General features: G+C 38.8%; 1 protein-coding gene across 2 annotated transcripts in view; it reads left to right on the top strand.

Moving 5' to 3' along the window:
- pemt (phosphatidylethanolamine N-methyltransferase) overlaps positions 1–17835 on the top strand; it is a 58749-nt gene that overhangs the window by 4737 nt on the left and 36177 nt on the right. For both annotated transcript variants that reach the window (XM_069707528.1, XM_069707527.1), the window contains exon 3: positions 15352–15467. In XM_069707528.1, the coding sequence (XP_069563629.1) occupies positions 15352–15467 (116 nt within the window). The remainder of the gene's footprint in view (positions 1–15351; positions 15468–17835) is intronic.

The following is a 17835-nucleotide window of genomic DNA, read 5'->3' as shown; positions in this document are numbered from 1 at the left end:
TTGGAGTTGAGATTCGAGCTCAGTTTGGGTGGCTCAGACTGTCGCCATCTAATGGCTAATCCAAAATAGGGCAAAGAGGTGGAGCGTGGGTGGAGCCGAGGCAGGCCACATGATGGCTAAAACCAGTATTGTGGAAAGTCTGTGTGACTCTTTGACAGTCTGTGGCTGAAACTAGTCTGCAACTAATTGTCACTTAAAGCAGCTCTGACCTTATTTATGCGTAACTTTGTGCCTTAATACAATTGAGTGAGTGAGTTATATGAAAATTCTCCCGTTGTATAGCTGTCTTGAATGGAGAAACTGGCAATAGAGCCCAAAACTGTTTTTAGTACCAGGCTGTTTGCTGTAAACTTGGGCATTTTAACGGGTTTCTGTGGGGATTGACTTGCTTTTGGAGCCAGTCTCAAGTGGCCAGTCAAGGAACTGCATCGGTCCCCTAGCTTGCAAACCTGAATGTAAATAATGCAGGATTTACCTTTTTAAAAAGCTAGTTTTCAGCTGGAACTCTACAAAATCTTAATTTTTCTGAAAAGCATGATTATTGATGTTTGAAAGTCATAATAATGTACCTATGGAAAAGTGACACTAATTTAATTTCCTTTAGCATTACCTTTGGTAAATAATTTTGCTGCACCGCTCCCTGCTCGCATCTTTTTTGTCTGATTGACAGTAAAGTAAAAGCGTTCAGACTCAAAGGAAGAGTGTGTAACACAGATACTTTTAACATTTTCTTCTTGTCCTATGCATTTTTATTTGCGTTTCTCATCAGTTACCAGGGCAACAGGCAAGTACAGTATTCCTGCGTTCAGCGCTTCGAGAGGCAGCAGATCTGGTGTGCATCATGCTGAGATGACACCTCTGCCGTATTGAGGATGTGAGCATGATGCCTCATTCAGATTTCATATTCTGTCTTTTCTGATTAGGAAGCGGCTGCCCCAGCTACGGATGCCTTAAACTAAGTCAAATCTGCTCCTCAATGACATTAGATCCAGCGTGGAGCTGCATTCGATGTCACACTGACATCTATCAAATGCAGCTGGGAGGAAAGTGGTCAGAATGTTCTTTTATCTTGTTTTATCTCTCCACCTTAGACCGCCATCTCAGCTGGAATCATGTGGACATGACGCCGAGTCTCAGATAACAGGATTTGGGAACTAACTGTAAATAAAGCAGGAAGACGGCTTTGCAAAGCCACATGCTGCAAGGTCTTCAGTAGTTGCTTGGGGAAAATTGCCTGAAAAGTGGGTTGTGCAGTCTAGTTTGAAACAAGAGAGTCGTGATTGGCTGCCAGGGGAAACTATGAAAATTGTAGAGTTGCTAATCTTAAAGAACATGAATAGAAAGTAAGGTTTAAATGACCCAGATATTGAACAACAACTGAACATGATAACATCTAGACTCCACAAAAAATAGTAAGGAAGCTGAGTGGACTAACAGTTCACTGAAAGTATTTATAAATGGTTAAAAATCCAGCTCCTGTTTTGCATTCCTGTAACATTGTCTTACTCCCAATGGATAACCAATAAAGGGATCAAAATTAATGCAGCAGAACCAGAGATACTGTTTTTTTATTCCACACATTCTTCTTGGTTGTCAAATTCTGGGGCCTACATAACCCACAATGCAACTTGACTGCTAGCAATTCAGTCACAGATTTGGGTGTTTTATGATAGTGTCTAATGTAGATGTGTAATGATGAATGAGCTTCATATTTAAACATCTCTCTTTAGTATATGGAGTAGTTCACCCTTCAGTCCACTGTGAGTGTCACATTTTGCTTTGCCTAGCCTTAGGTTTAGGCGCCTAAAACCACATGTTTAGGTTGACGAAAAAAATCATGGTTTGGTGTCAAGTAATGTTACATATGTCAAAAAGTACATTATGTAAGCAACTTATTTACATTACTTTAAAGAAATCCACATTTACTTTTATCTTTTTCATGAACTAAAGGCCAGTTTCCCGGGGACAAAGTCCTATTTTTGCTCCGGCAGACTACTACTCACGGTTATAGTTTTCTTTACTGTGCTTATAGTCTGGTTACGCTGGTCGTATTAGCGTCCGCTCAGCTATCCTGAAGGGTGAACCAATCAGCGACCAGCGTCGGTGGTGAAGTGCGTTTGTCCCGCCTCTCCTTCACTGTTATTGGACGGCTGGGTGAAATTCGACATTAACGAGTGCAGTCTTTTGTGACCAGAAACAAAACTCTGAATGTTTCGCCCTTAGCACCTCAACACGCTGCCGGTATTTGAAAAAAAACAAAAACAAGCACCACTACCATTAAAATACTTTTTTTTAAAGTTACACTATACTCAATGAAACATTCTTTGGCGGACACAGAACTTAGGTAGTTCCAGCGGTGGCAGTGTCGGCCAGTTTTGCCATATGCTGATTGGTTAAAATTAACCTGAAGTCTACGCCCAGTAGAATGGAACGACTCCCTATGGAAAAAATATATTTCAAGCTGCATCCATAGTCTATAAACATCCATTCGAATGAGCAAAATGGGGGTGGGGATCCATTATTTCATCACATAACAATGTATGAACTGCACACCTAGAGATCTCTGGCAGCTGGTTATCATTAGTGAAGCATTCTCACTCTGCTCCCAAGCCCTAATCACAGCTGAGACCAAAGCCAAACATTTGAAATTAGAGAAATGAACTCATGAAATTACATGTGATGAGTCATGCAATTAGACAGTGGTGTACGTGTACATATTTACTGATGTAATACTCCCATGTTGTGCTTTGTCTCTTATCTGGTGCGTACTAAAGGGAAATGCAACGTGCTGTCAATGTGACCTTCATCGTATCTTCAGCTATTTACAAACCGTAAATGCTGGGAGAGGGAGAGAATGAATGCAAAGTGTACAAATAAGGCAGAGGTAGTGTAAGAAGAACCGAGGAGAAAAGGAGAAAAATGACATATAGAAAACACCGTGGTAACAAAGCAGCAGAAATGAAATGACATCGCAACAAAAAAAGACAAGATTTGAAAAAATAGACCTCTGTGAATAGTTGAATAAAGAAGGAAACAAAATAAAAAGTACAGAAAAAGAACGTGAGGGAGGAAACATGAAAGTCGGTGTGACGAGTTGGATGAGTCAGTGTTGTTATTGGCCTGTCCCCTCTCCACAAAATGTACTGAAATACCTGAAATTCACCTCATGTTGGAAAACCAAACTTTTTGTTTTGTTTTGCTTTAAGGTCAAGAACATTAATCTGAAACAAACAAATGAAAAAGAATCCTACGCTGAGATTTCTCACCTTTAAAGGCAGAAAGTTATGCAGCAAATTACTATTAAAGATATCTTGAAATATTTGGAACAGTTTATGATTTGGAGTATTTAAAGTATCAACATTCAAGCAGATTATTTTTATGGTCTAACGCACAAGTGTTTTCCTCATGGAAACATAAAGTCTGTCTTAGATGGTAAACTTAATGGCAGTTATATTTAGGTATGATAAATAGAAAATTGCGTCACCCGAGGACTGTGCGTTAAAGTGTCAGAGTTTGTTGCTGATGCCGTGGCTGCGTGTCTTTCTATCAAGCACCCGTTGGGTCCAAACCTGCCCCATACTCTAGCACTGTGGTCCTAATGACATACTTGTCTTAGTACACTAACAAATAGGGCTCTTACACGTGAGGACTCTCACTTGGACTTTACCCAGAAATCAATGTGTTTTCATTTCCTCTGTTTAATACTGGATAAACATACTGATTCTGGGTCGTGCATTTCGGTCCAGTCTGTGTTTTTCAAGTTGTAGCTTTAGACCCGCAGTTCTCTGAAAGTTTGTTCCAGATATGGAGCATGAAAGCTGAACATTGCTTTTCCATGTTTAGTTTCGACTCTGCGGACAGAAAGCAGACTTGTATCAGAAGACCTGAGGGGTCTGGATGGTTCATAATGTAGTAGCAGATCAGAAATGTAATTTGGCCCTTAAACCATTCAGTGCTTTACAAACTAACAGCATCATTTTCAAATCAGTGAGGGGGTGGGCTGTTATATGACTAACAACTATGCAGTTTTAATTCATTTTGGCCTACGTTCTTTATAATATTTATTTGTAAATGCACTCTTTGTCATAAACATAATAAACACCAAACATTGGTAAAACAAAGCTAAAAGTAAAGCTGTAGTGGTTGTGAAAAAAAAAAAAAGCGCTGGTCCTGCCCCTGAGTGATATAAAACTCGGGAAAACCCTGGTAATGTAAATTTGTTTGTCATTTGCAAGGCATATTTTGTAGTTTTACATAATCTGAGTCAGTGGGAACAAGTAGATATTGAACAGAACACTGAGACTTTTGGCCAGCCCTCGTAGGGTTTTAGTCGAGGGTTCAGAAGTCACTATTGTTCCTCCAACATCCTCAGACGGACCAAATCGAAAGGCAGTTGTATGTTAATTTGCATATTTTATTCCAATTTGCAGCACTATCATTACATCAATCTTGTATAATTGACTGCGCTGAGCCTAGCTCCCTTTAGTTACTGTTGCTACGGCTGTCAGGCTTTCCCTATTTTGCACTGCGCGGAGGACACTCACTGATAACTGGTACATTTTCCGCTCAAAACTGATGGTTAATATTAAAACAACGAGCGTCTCATTTGCACCCGGTACCACGAGGGGGGCAACTTGTACTTAATGCCCCACCAGTTTATATTTTTTGAAGGGTAATGAAAAATATTTGAAGCTTATCTGATCCATTCTGTTTACCTTTCTGCTGATTGGACATGTCCAAGACAGATGTTGAGGGTATTTGCATGGGGCTGCGCGGCGCTGTCCCTGGTACTGAAATGGAGCATTGCACCAATCGGCAGAATGGAAACGACGGGAAAGGCACATTTTGTCAACAAGAAAGAGAGAGAGCTGTGTGATATTTGACAAGAGAGACGGGGAAACTATCGCTTACATTTTTTTGTTATTAATTTAATGACCCTGTTGCTGTTGACCTTTTATTTTGTTGATTAATAGCAGTCATCTCTGTGGTTACAATTCTATTTTGCATTTTGTAGTTGCAAGTGCTCCGATTCCCCAAATTGTGCGAGGATGCTCGAGTTTAGTATTGGCTTCTGCACTGCCGTGAAATAAATGTAACCTATTGTTTACCTGGTTGTTGTTTAGCCTTTCAGAAACCTTTGCATGGTTACACAAATGCATACAAAAGGTAAAGGTTGGAAATGATTCACATCTAGCCAAAATGCCCCTGTCTTGCCACCTGCGTGAAAATAGGCAAAGCAAGGTGTTAACCTACTGTTTCACCGGATAAAAAAAAAAGATTTGCACCCCCCTGGTCCTGGCCTGGTCATCTTTCTGGTTTCTGCTTGACTTTGTTGACCGAGTTGATGACCGTCCCCACCATATCGTATAACCTGTGGCTATTTAGCTAATTAAGAAACTGAAAACCTAACTACATTCGATTGTAAATAATTATAGTAAATAGTAAATAAAAAGACTGAGATGCAGTTTCTTAGAAATTAAATTCCTGTACAATTCAATTTCTTTACCAATTACATTGTGATGGCTGTGTAATCACTGACTGGATGACATTCATTGGCACTGCTTTGTTTTTAAACAACACATTTATTAACAGCATTAGAATCGGTAGGAGGTGGTCGGGGTGGATGCCGTACGTAGAAAGAGTCTCACAGCAGAGTCCGGTTTTCACATCCAGATTCCCATTTGTGTAAAATTATAGATAAACACACACTTTAGTCTATTCTTGAAACTTTTTCTCTTGTATTTGTAGCTCTGGAAAAATTAATACGAAAATACACAAACCTTCAAACCTCACCATGTCAACATGTGGAGGAATCCAAAGTGTTTCTAGTTACAGTTGCTAAGCTGTGATTGGACAACTGCACTCTGCACAGAGATGGGATTTAATGAACAGCCAATTATTAAGTAGTTGTTTGTACTTCCTTCTGGTGTTTTGGTTACAACTACTTTGGTTTACAGTTTCCAAGTGTATTTCCATTTGATGATCTGGTTTACAATACATTTTTTATTAATTTTTTTTTGCTTTCTTTTTCCACACAAACAAAATATCCCGTCACAAAGTGAGGTCAGCCTCAGTGGAACAAATAGATGCCTCCCGGTGCATGATTTATCAACCTACCCGTAGGTGCAGATGAAGCCGATAGAGCAAACCGCATACTAAGTGTTATCTAATCATCACCATGCATATGGAGATGGTCCCAGTCATCAGGTCTGTGCTGTCCAGTGACCTACATACTGTATAAGGGAACAGAGTACTCATCAGCCCATGCTGTCTGCGTGGGCTGCTCTAGCAGCAGGTTGTCTTACAAAAGCCGACTTTGCCAGCAGTGGTCAGGAGGCGTCACAAATCAGTAACAACAGCATGTGGTGCCAAAGACAGCAAGAGATGGATTCTTAGTTTTACAAAGCCACCAACATGCTTCCAATACTTTTTGATTAGATTTTTCTTTTATGGTTGCAGATATTGAGATGAGCTTTTTCCCAGTTAAATTGGTGCTTGTGTAATGAGTTTTTTACTTGTTTGAAATGCATGTGAAAACTTTGAATGAGTTGTTGAGGTCGTTACAGTTTCTCAGTGAGACACTTTCACCCATTGAAAGAGAACTATCTTTTATTAACTTTTGTTAGCTCCATCCACAGTGTTTTTGTTTTTATTTTTTGTTTTTAACACCGTACTTAGCCAAGTAATTGCCAAAGTATTGTAAAATGGGGACATTGCTAAATTTTGCTTCAACAATGCAAAAATGCCAATGATTGAGCCAGATTTACTACTAGGGATTGGCATTTCAAGCAAAAAAACTTTAATAAAACTTTAAAAACTTAATTGCTGGGAACTAATCAACTGTTATTCGACTATTATCTCTATCTCCCTCCCCCTCCCCCCACGCCCATGAACTTTGAACCATGACTTTAACTTCATCATTAAGATAAGGGCTGCAGCTCACTCTACCTTACCTTTATTTATGTTTTCATCATCATTATGACTCACCCCTATTAACTTCCACTTTATTTGGTGGTAAGCTCATGATGTTGCTTCAATCATGCTCATCATGATTGAACACAAGTGTTACCTGCGATAAAGTTACATTAAACAGGGACTTTGTGGATGTTTACAGCCAACAGTTACGTAATGAATTTAACAGTTTGTCTTTGTTTACTCCAAATAAGACTAACCTGGGAGAATGTTTCCAATCACTATGACTATCCTATCATGTTGTTGCTCTCTGAGATCTTTGCAATGACTTTGAGGAGTATAATATTTCTATTGATAGCTGGATTGATGAAAACAAAACCATAACAAGTCATAACAAATATGAATGCGAAAATAAAAATTGTTGGTGAGAAAGACTTTTACTGTTGATGTTGCTGTGACTGCTGGATATAAATAGGCAGGTGTTTGCTAATGCGGTCCTCATATGACCTTGTTGAAATTTATCAGCCTGTTGTTTTATCCATTGCTTCATGATTTGGAGTATTTCTGCCCTGTGGTCCAAAATCACCTAATGCAGCTTGACCTCAGATGACTGTGATAATCAGAGTGTGTCAGAGTCATTAATCAAGTTCTTTACTGTCCATATGTATTTGGTTCAGACAGGTAATAGATATTAAGATGTGTTCATGTCATATTCATGACTTCAGTGAAGAACTAAAGATTCACTTCCTTACTTCCATGTTTTTATTCACTGGACTCAATTACACTGATTGAAAGGGTGAAGTGACCTCAGATGTACCCACGCATTGAAGGCTGAAGTGTGTGTTTGTGTGTGTGTATGTGTCATAGGAAACCATGGTCAAATTGCTTCTGTTTTCTTTAGATTGGGTATCACTTAGAAATCTGTATCTCATTGAACATATTAATATTGCTGGAACTCCGTTTGATTTGCTGAGTTGAAGTTGAAAGGTCCTTCAACTTTTTGGGAGTCTTTATTTTTTTTATATTGGCCCAAGTTCTCAATAGTTCTTAAAGAAAAAGACACAAACTTATCATGTTTAAATGCATACATGTTATTTTGAAAAAAATAAAATATATTACAAGCCATTCATTTTCTTTAATTCTCAAATAGGGACTTGAGATTTCTTTTAATACATTTTTTGGGGAACAGATAAAAGTTACAATAAAGGGGTGGTAGGGAGCAACAATTGTGTTGTTGTGGGTGAAAAACTTGAGCGGTTGCAGTGTCATGTTAGAGAACCCCAGAGCCAACCGGCCACAATTAAGGTTGTTTGCACCAAATATTTGATCCGAGATGCCCCAAGACGTCAGAGTGGAACTCAGTGTCTCCTGATGTCTTTGGTCTTGGACAGTTCTGCCCCTTTTGAAATATGAATGCTGCAAGAACATGAAAGTCTGTTTGATAAAGAGCAGAGGAGACCAAAATCTGTACTATGAAGGGCTAAATATTAATCTGGATGGAGCGCCACAGGACAAAAATACATGTTTATGTGAGGTGAAATTACATTTCTCTCTGTCATGTCCACAGTGTAGTGGGTGTGAATGTCAAATCGTCTGTTTTACAGATAATGTGCAACCTTAGCTTGATGTTATCACCCAAATTCACTGTTTGAATACATGGGCCTGGGTACGCTCCTGAGGAAATCCTTTGCAGTCGCTGCATCCTGCTGAGCTTAGACCTCGGGTTAATTTAGGAACTATTGGATCAGTTTTAATCAATCGGTACGCATCAAAACTGGTCTGAACTCCACCTCACTGCAGCAACTACAAAAATGGAAAGAAAAAAAACCCCTCTTGACTTGCAGTAAACCACAGAAAACGTTAATGTCCAGTCAACACATATAATCATAGCAGAAAACAGAAGCATTGATATGGTGGAACCAGGCTAATTCAACCTAGAAACGAGTTCAAACTGGAAACGAGTTCAAACTGGAAACTCGGTATGATTAGTAGACGGTCGACCACGACATACTACTAGACAGACTAAACATCTGGGTCCCACCCAACTCTCTGGCACAGCACTAAACTGGTTTGAATCCTACTTGAAGGACCGAGAATACTTTGTGTCTGAAGCTAATTACACATCAGAGCGGACTAAAATGACATGTGGTGTTCCCCAAAGTTCAATTATGGGGCCTCTTCTTTCAACATCTACATGCTTCCACTGGCTCAGATTATGGAAAGAAACAAAGTGTGTTATCATAATTATGCAGATGACACACAAATCTACATAACTATATCACCAGGGGACTATAATCCCATACAAGGGTTGGGTAAATGCATTGAACAAATCAACAACTGGATGTGCCAAAATTTTCTTCAATTAAACAAAGATAAAACAGAAGTAATTGTTTTTGGGGCCAAGGAAGAACAATTGAAAGTCAGCACTCAGCTTCAATCACTGATGTTAAAAACCACAAACCAAGCCAGAAATCAAGGTGTAGTTATGGATTCAGACCTCAATCTGAACAGCCATATCAAGACAATTACAAAATCAGCCTACTATCACCTGAAGAATATATCAAGGATTAGAAGATTTATGTCTCAACAGGATTTGGAAAAACTTGTCCATGCATTCATCTTCAGTAGACTTGACTATTGTAACGGTGTGTTCACAGGTCTCTCTAAAAAGTCAATCAGAACGCTGCAGCTGATTCAGAACGTTGCAGCTCGAGTCCTCACTAAGACCAAGAAAATGGATCACATCACTCCAGTTCTGAAGTCTTTACACTGACTTCCTGTCCAACAAAGAATGTGCTTTAAAATCCTGCTGCTGGTTTATAAAGCAATGAATGGTTTAGGGCCAAAATACATTTCTGATGTGCTGCGACCTTATGAACCATCCCGAACCCTCAGGTCATCTGGGACGAGTCTCCTTTCTGCCCACATAGTCAGAACTAGACATGAAGAAGCAGCGTTCAGTTTTTCTGCTCCACATATCTGGAACAAACTCCCAGAAAGCTGCAGGTCTGCTGAGACTCTCAGCTGCTTCAAATCAAGATTGAAGACTTTTCTGTTTGCTGCTGCCTTCAATTGAACTTGCCTTGCCAAACTTGCCTATGATTTGTAGTGAGCCTTTTAAATCCTTATTTCTCGTTCACAACTGAACATTTTTGGCCTTATGATGGGAAATAGTCCTTTCTTGCATTTTTTGTTTTTAGTTACAAACTATAGTATCACACAAATTTTATTTTAGATGGCAGTAGAGACAGAAACAGAAAAAAAACCCACAAAAAAACCACTTTGCTATCCCAAGAGGCACACTACACACATGGCTCAAATCCCAATCTCACTTGAATCCAAATTTTGATCCATAAATGTACAAATAACAAAATTTTCATTTGAAAACCACATACACCCACTATTTCCTGTGCTGCAGTTGACAAAATATTCCTTGAATCCCACATCTTTAAATATTCAACAGTTTTTTTTTGTTCTTAATTGTGCATGCGTGCATGTGATCTGTCTATGTTCTTGTTCCCTTTCTCCTCATTAGTCCAGGACAGCAAACATCCACATATTAATATACTTGGCTGTGCCTGTGTGCAGGTTGTCCTCCAATAAACGCAGCTGTAATACGGTGAAAAAAACGTTTGCTGCTAATCAGGCCGAGAGATCTGCAGTCCGAGGTGGAGACTTTCTCCCCGGAGAGTTCCACATTTACCACAACTAGAGTTGCTCCCAAACCACCTTTTTTCACACTTATTATTATTACATAAGTTTAGCTTTCCGTGTTTTGGTCAGTGTGTATTCATGATGTATTGAAGAAGTGGAAGTTGGAGCTCCTTCAAGTGGTGTGTTACCATTTGCGCCGCTCAGCTGTTCTTCAATTTCTGAACATCAGATGTCCCGAGTTCCTTCTTCTCAGATGTCTTCCTAATATCCCGACTTGAAGCTCATTCAAGTGCCTGCATCTCAGATTTAAGTGGGCTGATGGAGCCGCTGGAGGAGCCTGTTAGCTAAGCCTTGATTAAATTTGTCTTGAGGAGCTCCTCGTCCTGCCAATCTGGCGCCACTCCCCATGCTCTCCTCATCTGTTGCCTTCTGTTATTTCCATGGCTTGATTGATGATTTGATAATAACATCAGCAGTCTGTCTGCAGAACACCCAGTTTTTTTTAGTGCACTCCATCGCCATTTGGACAGTTGTAAATCATGTCTCAGGTTGCGATCCCATCAATGGATCAGAGTCGAGTGTACTGGAATAAATGAGCTGCTAATGTGTGGAAGTTGGAGCTCCTTCGAGTGGTGTGTTACCACACCAGGGTGCTCGGTGGGTTTTCAGATGGGTATAAGATGGGTTTCAGATAAACCATTTTTTTGCAATAAACCTCTCTTCTGTGATGAGAGATGTAAGAGACGTGTAATTTTTTTTTCTAGCTTACAGTCGCGTCTGCGGTGGTGGAAAAAAACAACAACAATCAACGTTATAACACTTTTTTTTTTTTAGCAATTAATCGTGTTTTTAGCAAACAATTAGCTTTCATGCTCTTTGAAGCTTCAGTCTCTATTTGTTATGTATGTACACGTAATGATTGAGAAGCAGTTGCACTAGAAGGCGGGCAGCTGCCATCTTACGTTGTTTGATGACCTAAGTCTTTAGACATGGGAATTTCCCCCATCATTACCCACCCGCCCAATATTCTTTTGTACATCCGAGCAATAAACGCATCACATTTACTTCTTAATCACCCTTTCAGTGCAAAATCACAGGTGTATTGTGCTTTGAACCATCAGTGTATTGTGTTCTGATTGGTGAGGTGTTTTGCAATCACTCTCCCTGTTCTTGGCGTGTGTAGTCCTCGTTTTGATATGGAGTTGATTTCACTTGTTTTCATCAATAATTTTCTGACATGTATTATGTGTTTGGGAATAAATAAGCAATCTGAATTTCCTTCACACAGTCTTTAAAATAATAATAAATTACGTTTACAGCCCCTTCCGTACATAAAATGGAACTCAAAGTGCTTTACGGGAGAGGGTAAAAACAAAGACATAAAATAAGATTCTGCAGTTGGTAAGACAAGTTTGCAATAAAAAACAATCTTGGGATGAAAAAATAAAACTACAGTAATAATAATAAAATAATAAAAGGAGAAAGAAAAAGTATTACATAAAAAAACGTGATGTTAAAAAAAGATTAAATTACTCAAAAGCAAGATTATGAAAGTAAGTCGTGAGCTGTTTCTTAAAACTATCAACAGAAGTTGCTCTTCAAATTTGAAGTGTGTTCCTAAACTTGTGTGCATTAAAACAGAAAGCTCCCTCACCGTGTATTTTTATAGTTAATTTTAAAAAAGAAAAAGACAAATGGCATCATTAAAATGTGTAATGTCATTGTCTTTCTCAAACCTTTTACTGTTTCTTCTTTCCATTGTTAGCGTTGTTGTTTTGTCTCTGGCTCGCAATAAGTGTGAGTCAAAGAGGAGCATCAACTGTTGGGCTTTAAATACAGAGAAGGAAAGATTAAAGAAGTGACAGCTGTTGGTTTATTCTAAATATCCAAAAGGACGCAAGTTTTCTTGGGTAATATCTTCTGTGAATCATAATGGACGACCTCTGATTGCACTTGGGCCTGGACGGTGAACCTGGTAAAAGTGCCATTTGTGTAAGCGTCCTTCTGCACTCACTAAATCACAGAGTTTATTTGTTTTATTCCCACCATAAAATGTTTGTTTCCTCTTACATTTATTCATTTTCTTTATTCTTCTTGTGTGTCTCGCCTCTCCTGAACAAAGAAATATGTTGCCATGGAAACGTTTCTGTTTTTGCTCTTTTACTGCTGCCCTTCCACAGCCCACAATCAGTCTGTACATTTGTGTTTCATTTCATAAACAGCTCCTTCAGGCAGTAATGCAGCAGACAGGTTCACCACATGGGCAGACGGGTCGAACGCTTTCCATGTTACATAACTGATAGGAGTTGAATCGTTTTTCTATTTTATTGTATTTTTAGATGTAGAAAATGCCACCGCGACCACCTAGACAACATCCCAGTGGGATATACATGGTGTAATATGGACAGCTGAGAACTATAAACAGCAGGAGAATACAGCTGCCTGGAGCTTATTGAGGGACATAAACAACAAAAGAGCAATATGAACAGATAATGACCTCAGGGCAGAACAGCATGTGTCACAAAATGTCACACAGAAACCACATCACGCTTTACAGTGGGAGAGTCTCCAATGTGCATCTGGGTTAAATTTCCATAAATACATTTAGAAATCATAGACAAAAGGTGCTCCTCATAAATAAAGTTTTTGTTCAGTATCAAAAGTAATCCAGGTCCCAGCTGTCTTTTACAGTGTGAATAGAACCTGTTAGTAGCCAAAGTAACCTGACTTTCCATGATGCTGACTTTCCAAAATGTAAACAGATATGGTGTACTATATTTGTTGTCCATTGGGAGATAAACCTGGACAGATGTTCCTCTGGTGTTACAAGCTAAAGGAGATGGTCACAAACATCTGTGCAACATGATGAAGAGAGCTTTTTAGTTTGTTTTAATATTGAGTTTCTGATTTTGCATACACACTAAAACCAATAGTGTTTTCATGTTTCCATACACAACCTCCTTATTTCATGCCAGTCCGCTACCAACAATTGTGACAAGAGAAATAACTTTTTTGGGGTTGTACATCCCATTCTTGTGATTGCAACGTCTTCGGAACCTTGATTGAACTTCAACTCAAGGATGAACTGATTAGATTTTGGTTGGTCAAAGGTCAAAGGTGACTGTGACCTCATAAAACAGGTTTGTGGCCATACCTCAAGAATTGATACGCTAACAAAACTTAAAAAGAAAGATGAATTAATGACATTATATATTTAAAAGGCCAAAGGTCAACTTTCCTATCACAATGTTTTAGTAAAACACTTTTCTGGCCATGATTGAACACTATAGCCTTAGGAATGGAAGAGGAGATTGTGACCATGTGGCTACAACATTGTATTTGATCAGAATCAGCTTTATTGACCAAAGTCTTCACTACTATTATATTATCTAAGTGTGGAAATAAACTACAACTTGACTGGTTGTCAGAGGCATACAACTGCACAGCAGTAATTACACTTTTGCATTATGAGACATCATGAGCTCTTCTGGCCTTGGACTCCTGGTTATGTGTCAAGAGTGAAAACCTGTTCATGTTTTCTTGTTGAAGTGCTACTTTTTAGAGGCTAAATGTGCCGCTGAAGTTGAGAAATAAAAACACTTGATCTTCCTGAGACACTTATGCCGTCTGAATAGTTATTCACTCGATGACCTATTTCAATTAACTGAAATACACTCTCAATTTAAGTCTTGAGTGGATTCTGAGCTCTGCAGCATCAACTAGACATCTCAGATAATTTTTTAATCAGTGCTTATGCTGATGCCTTAATTTAGACATGCAATCACCAACAACTACGTAAAATATAAAGTTTTCCCAGAAAGCTAAAGTGAGGCTTGATGAAATTGAGTAGAGGTTACGGTGACAGGAAGAACGAGCGTTTTGATAGTGTAAATATATCAAAAACTGTTGGAATACTTTGTTTCGGAAATATTCAAATAGTAAGAAAGGAACGGAAGTGAATTCCTGAATCACATACACCTCTTCTATTGTAAGAAAAAAATATTTGAACAAATGAAAAATTCACAAACATCTAGGGGCTAAGGTTTCAGAAGAGAACTTTGGGTCAAAATCAAAATACCAGTTTGTTCTGAAGAAATAAGGAATAGCAAATAAGTGAAAGTATGAAGTGACATAAGTAATACAAAACATAATTTAATGACTCTTTACTCTTTGTAAATGTCAATTTTCTCAACAAGAGATCAACATAACACAAAAACTTTGAATGGTTGCAGTTATATAGTATTTTATTATCTTCCAGCTCACTGTTTTGGTTCTATGGCCAGTAACGTCATTATTTTGGTTGAGTCTAACAGCTCTCATTCGTGTTTTTCGGCTGATTTTTTTGTTGTAAAAATGTATGAGGTTGCAGTTTAGCAACTAACTGGTGGGAATGGTGAACCCTTAAGCTACTCGGTTAAAGAGTCATATAGTCTCTCAGAAATTGGTGGAGACCAAACGAGAGCTAGAAGTAAATATATTCTACTTAAGTCAAGAAAACAAAACAATGCCAACCTTTTCCAACTCAACACAAACCTTTGCTAACATGCACACTGCATATTTATTAAGGTGATAAAATGCCTGTGATGTCTTAATAGTTTGCTGTGCTGCCCCCAGTGGCCAAAAAAGTCATTGAATACAGGTTTATCTTCAATAACTAAATCATCATTTCAAACCTAATTTTAGGCTACAATCCATATCCTGACATACACGTTTCAGTGCTGTTTGATGAAGTTTCTTAGGTAAACAGCATCATTTCATGTCCTCTGTATCACTGTCATTTGTCAGGTGGCGAGATGGGAGTATCGTACGCGGAGGCTCTCCAGGCTCTTCGGTGGCCCCTACCTGGCCTGTTACTGCCTCGGCTTCGTCATCATTCTGCTCAACGTTTACCGCAGCCACAGGTAAAGCACACATGTTTCTTCCCTTTATGCTTGCAGGGTCAAGTGATGGTCTTCTTTGTTTCACTGCTAAAGAGATCAATGTTGATGAATTTCGTTTTTAGAGACCTTTGTCCTTTTGCATAATTATTGGGATTATAATAATAAATGAGGCGGGGACATCGGTAGCCTTCAGTGCTTTCAGACTGGTTCATACTGTTACATAAATACATTGCTTGCTAGCAATGTGAACATACAGTGGAGGATTTAGAGTTGTTTAAAGACACCTTTGCTTTCTATTATGAAGTTTACTCTTTAAACTACAACCTGAGCTCAGTTTTTTTAAACCTCAGCTTACACTGCTCTGTGCAAATCAGCTGTTTTTCATTCTTTGAATTTTTGAGCATTGATGCTTACTTTATAACACAATACAATTGTGTACTTTTTTTTCACAATTGAGTGTGAAGGGTTAACATTTTAAATTCAGTCATGATGACGAGGGTTGCGTAACTCGAAAGAAGTTATATAACTTTAATGCACAACACAGATCAAGAGATCATTTGAACCCAAACCGTTGTTTAACGAATGACCAAGTGGTTTTTGTACCTAAATCTAACCCGATGTGCGTATTTAGTAAACACTCTTGTGGGTAGAAATTAATGACCGATATGTAGCATAGGAGGACTTGTTCCAGATTTTGTTGGCCTTCTTTCCTTTAGCTATTTTGTACAAGCAGAAAGTGAGAAGGTTCTAGGCTCATTTGCTCAAAAAGATTTGTGCTCTCCAGCTGTTTGGTGCTTAAAAAAAAAAACATTAGACCCCTGACCATCTTAAACTGCTGAGTCAGTGTTGTGCAGTTCTGTGCAGGAGAGATGCTACGAAAACTTCTGTCTAAATTACCCAGATTTGTGTCTTCTTTTTTTGTTAATAAGCTTTTGGTCATTCTGTTAAGTGTGCAGCATGCAGGACTCACTTTCTCTCTGGTTGCCCTTCGTCTTCCTCTTCCTCCTCCTTCCACCTCTGTGTCCTGGTTTCAGCTCCGTCTCCGCTGCTCTTTTCTTCCTTCCTATCTGTGCCCACGGCCTTCTGTGTGCCAGTGTCACCCCACGCCTGCCATCATGTCAGCACCTCCTGGAAGTACACACTCCCGCACTTCCCACTACAGATCAAAATGCTGACAAAGCACCCTCAACAAAACCGCACAAATTACAGTATGCCAGTGGAAAGAGATTTTTCTTTTTCCTCTCTTAAAAGATGTGTGTGAGGTCTGTTGCCGAGCAACAGCACTTATCGAAGAGATAAGTTGCCCAGCCAGATTTCTCTTTGTGCTTCTGAAGAGAATCTTTATCAACTCAGTGCAACATGAGAAACTAAATATAGTGAAGTTGTTCATTCACAGAGTCGGGAAGAAAAAAATGTGAATGAGGTGAATAACGGCTATAACACCCAATTATTCAGCCAGTCTGTGAAATATCCTGTAGAAGGAAAGCTTTTAGTTTCTGTACTGTCCATCATGACTCAAAAATAATAATATTCTTGGGAAATTTAAACTGTTTTGTCATTTTATTTGTTTGTTGGTGAATTCAAAAGCATTTCCTTACAAATCCCTTTGCAGAGTTTTCAGCAATATTGCAATAAAACTGCTCCATTGTTATATTTAAAGGTCAGTTTAGTAATCATCCAGTGTACTACTCAATCTGTTGAAAGATGTCTTCTGTAGTTTAAAAGGATCTTGTCAAGTCTAATCTTATCTGGATACTACAAATATATATATATATATATATATATATAGACAGGCAGCATGCAAAAGAAACTGGAGAATTGAACTTTGACAAATAGGTAAGATGCCACCAAAAGGTTTCTATTGATTACGCTCTTGGAAATGTAGGATCGAGGGCTACCCCCTAAATATTATTAATTGGAATCATACGCTTGGAAATCCCTGAGAGGATGTATATTGTTCCAGGCAAGTCACTGCACATTTTATTTTAGCTGCATCCTGTAAACTTTTAAAAGTAAAAAGTAAACATGTTGAAAATGACCTGACTTCAAAATAAACTGTGAATATAACGTAGCGCAGCGCAGAGATCCGTGCAGCTGTTGGAAGAGTTTCTACATTGTAGGGTAGCGTGTAGAGTTGCAAGGCAGGATGGGCATGTATATTACACGCTTTCGGCTGCAGTGCTTTATAGGAAAATGAAACAAAAAGTGCTGAGGTTCAAAGAAATGGCTAGGGATGATGAGGTATGAATCCAGGAGGTGGCAAAGTGTTTTTGTTTTTTGGTTGCTTTATTCTTAAAAGATACAAAGGAAGAGAGTATACATGAATGCACCAGGGCCAATCACAATTGTGTTATTCTGCAGCACATAGGTCTACTGAGCGAATGAGTGT

This window comes from Brachyistius frenatus, unplaced genomic scaffold (genome assembly GCF_029030835.1).
Source record: "Brachyistius frenatus isolate BFR_SWC_R1_liver_20210118 unplaced genomic scaffold, ASM2903083v1 Contig_69, whole genome shotgun sequence".
Taxonomy (NCBI): Eukaryota; Metazoa; Chordata; class Actinopteri; family Embiotocidae; genus Brachyistius; species Brachyistius frenatus.
The sequence above is the reverse complement of the archived record's forward strand: the minus strand, read 5'-3'. Positions and strand labels throughout refer to the sequence as shown.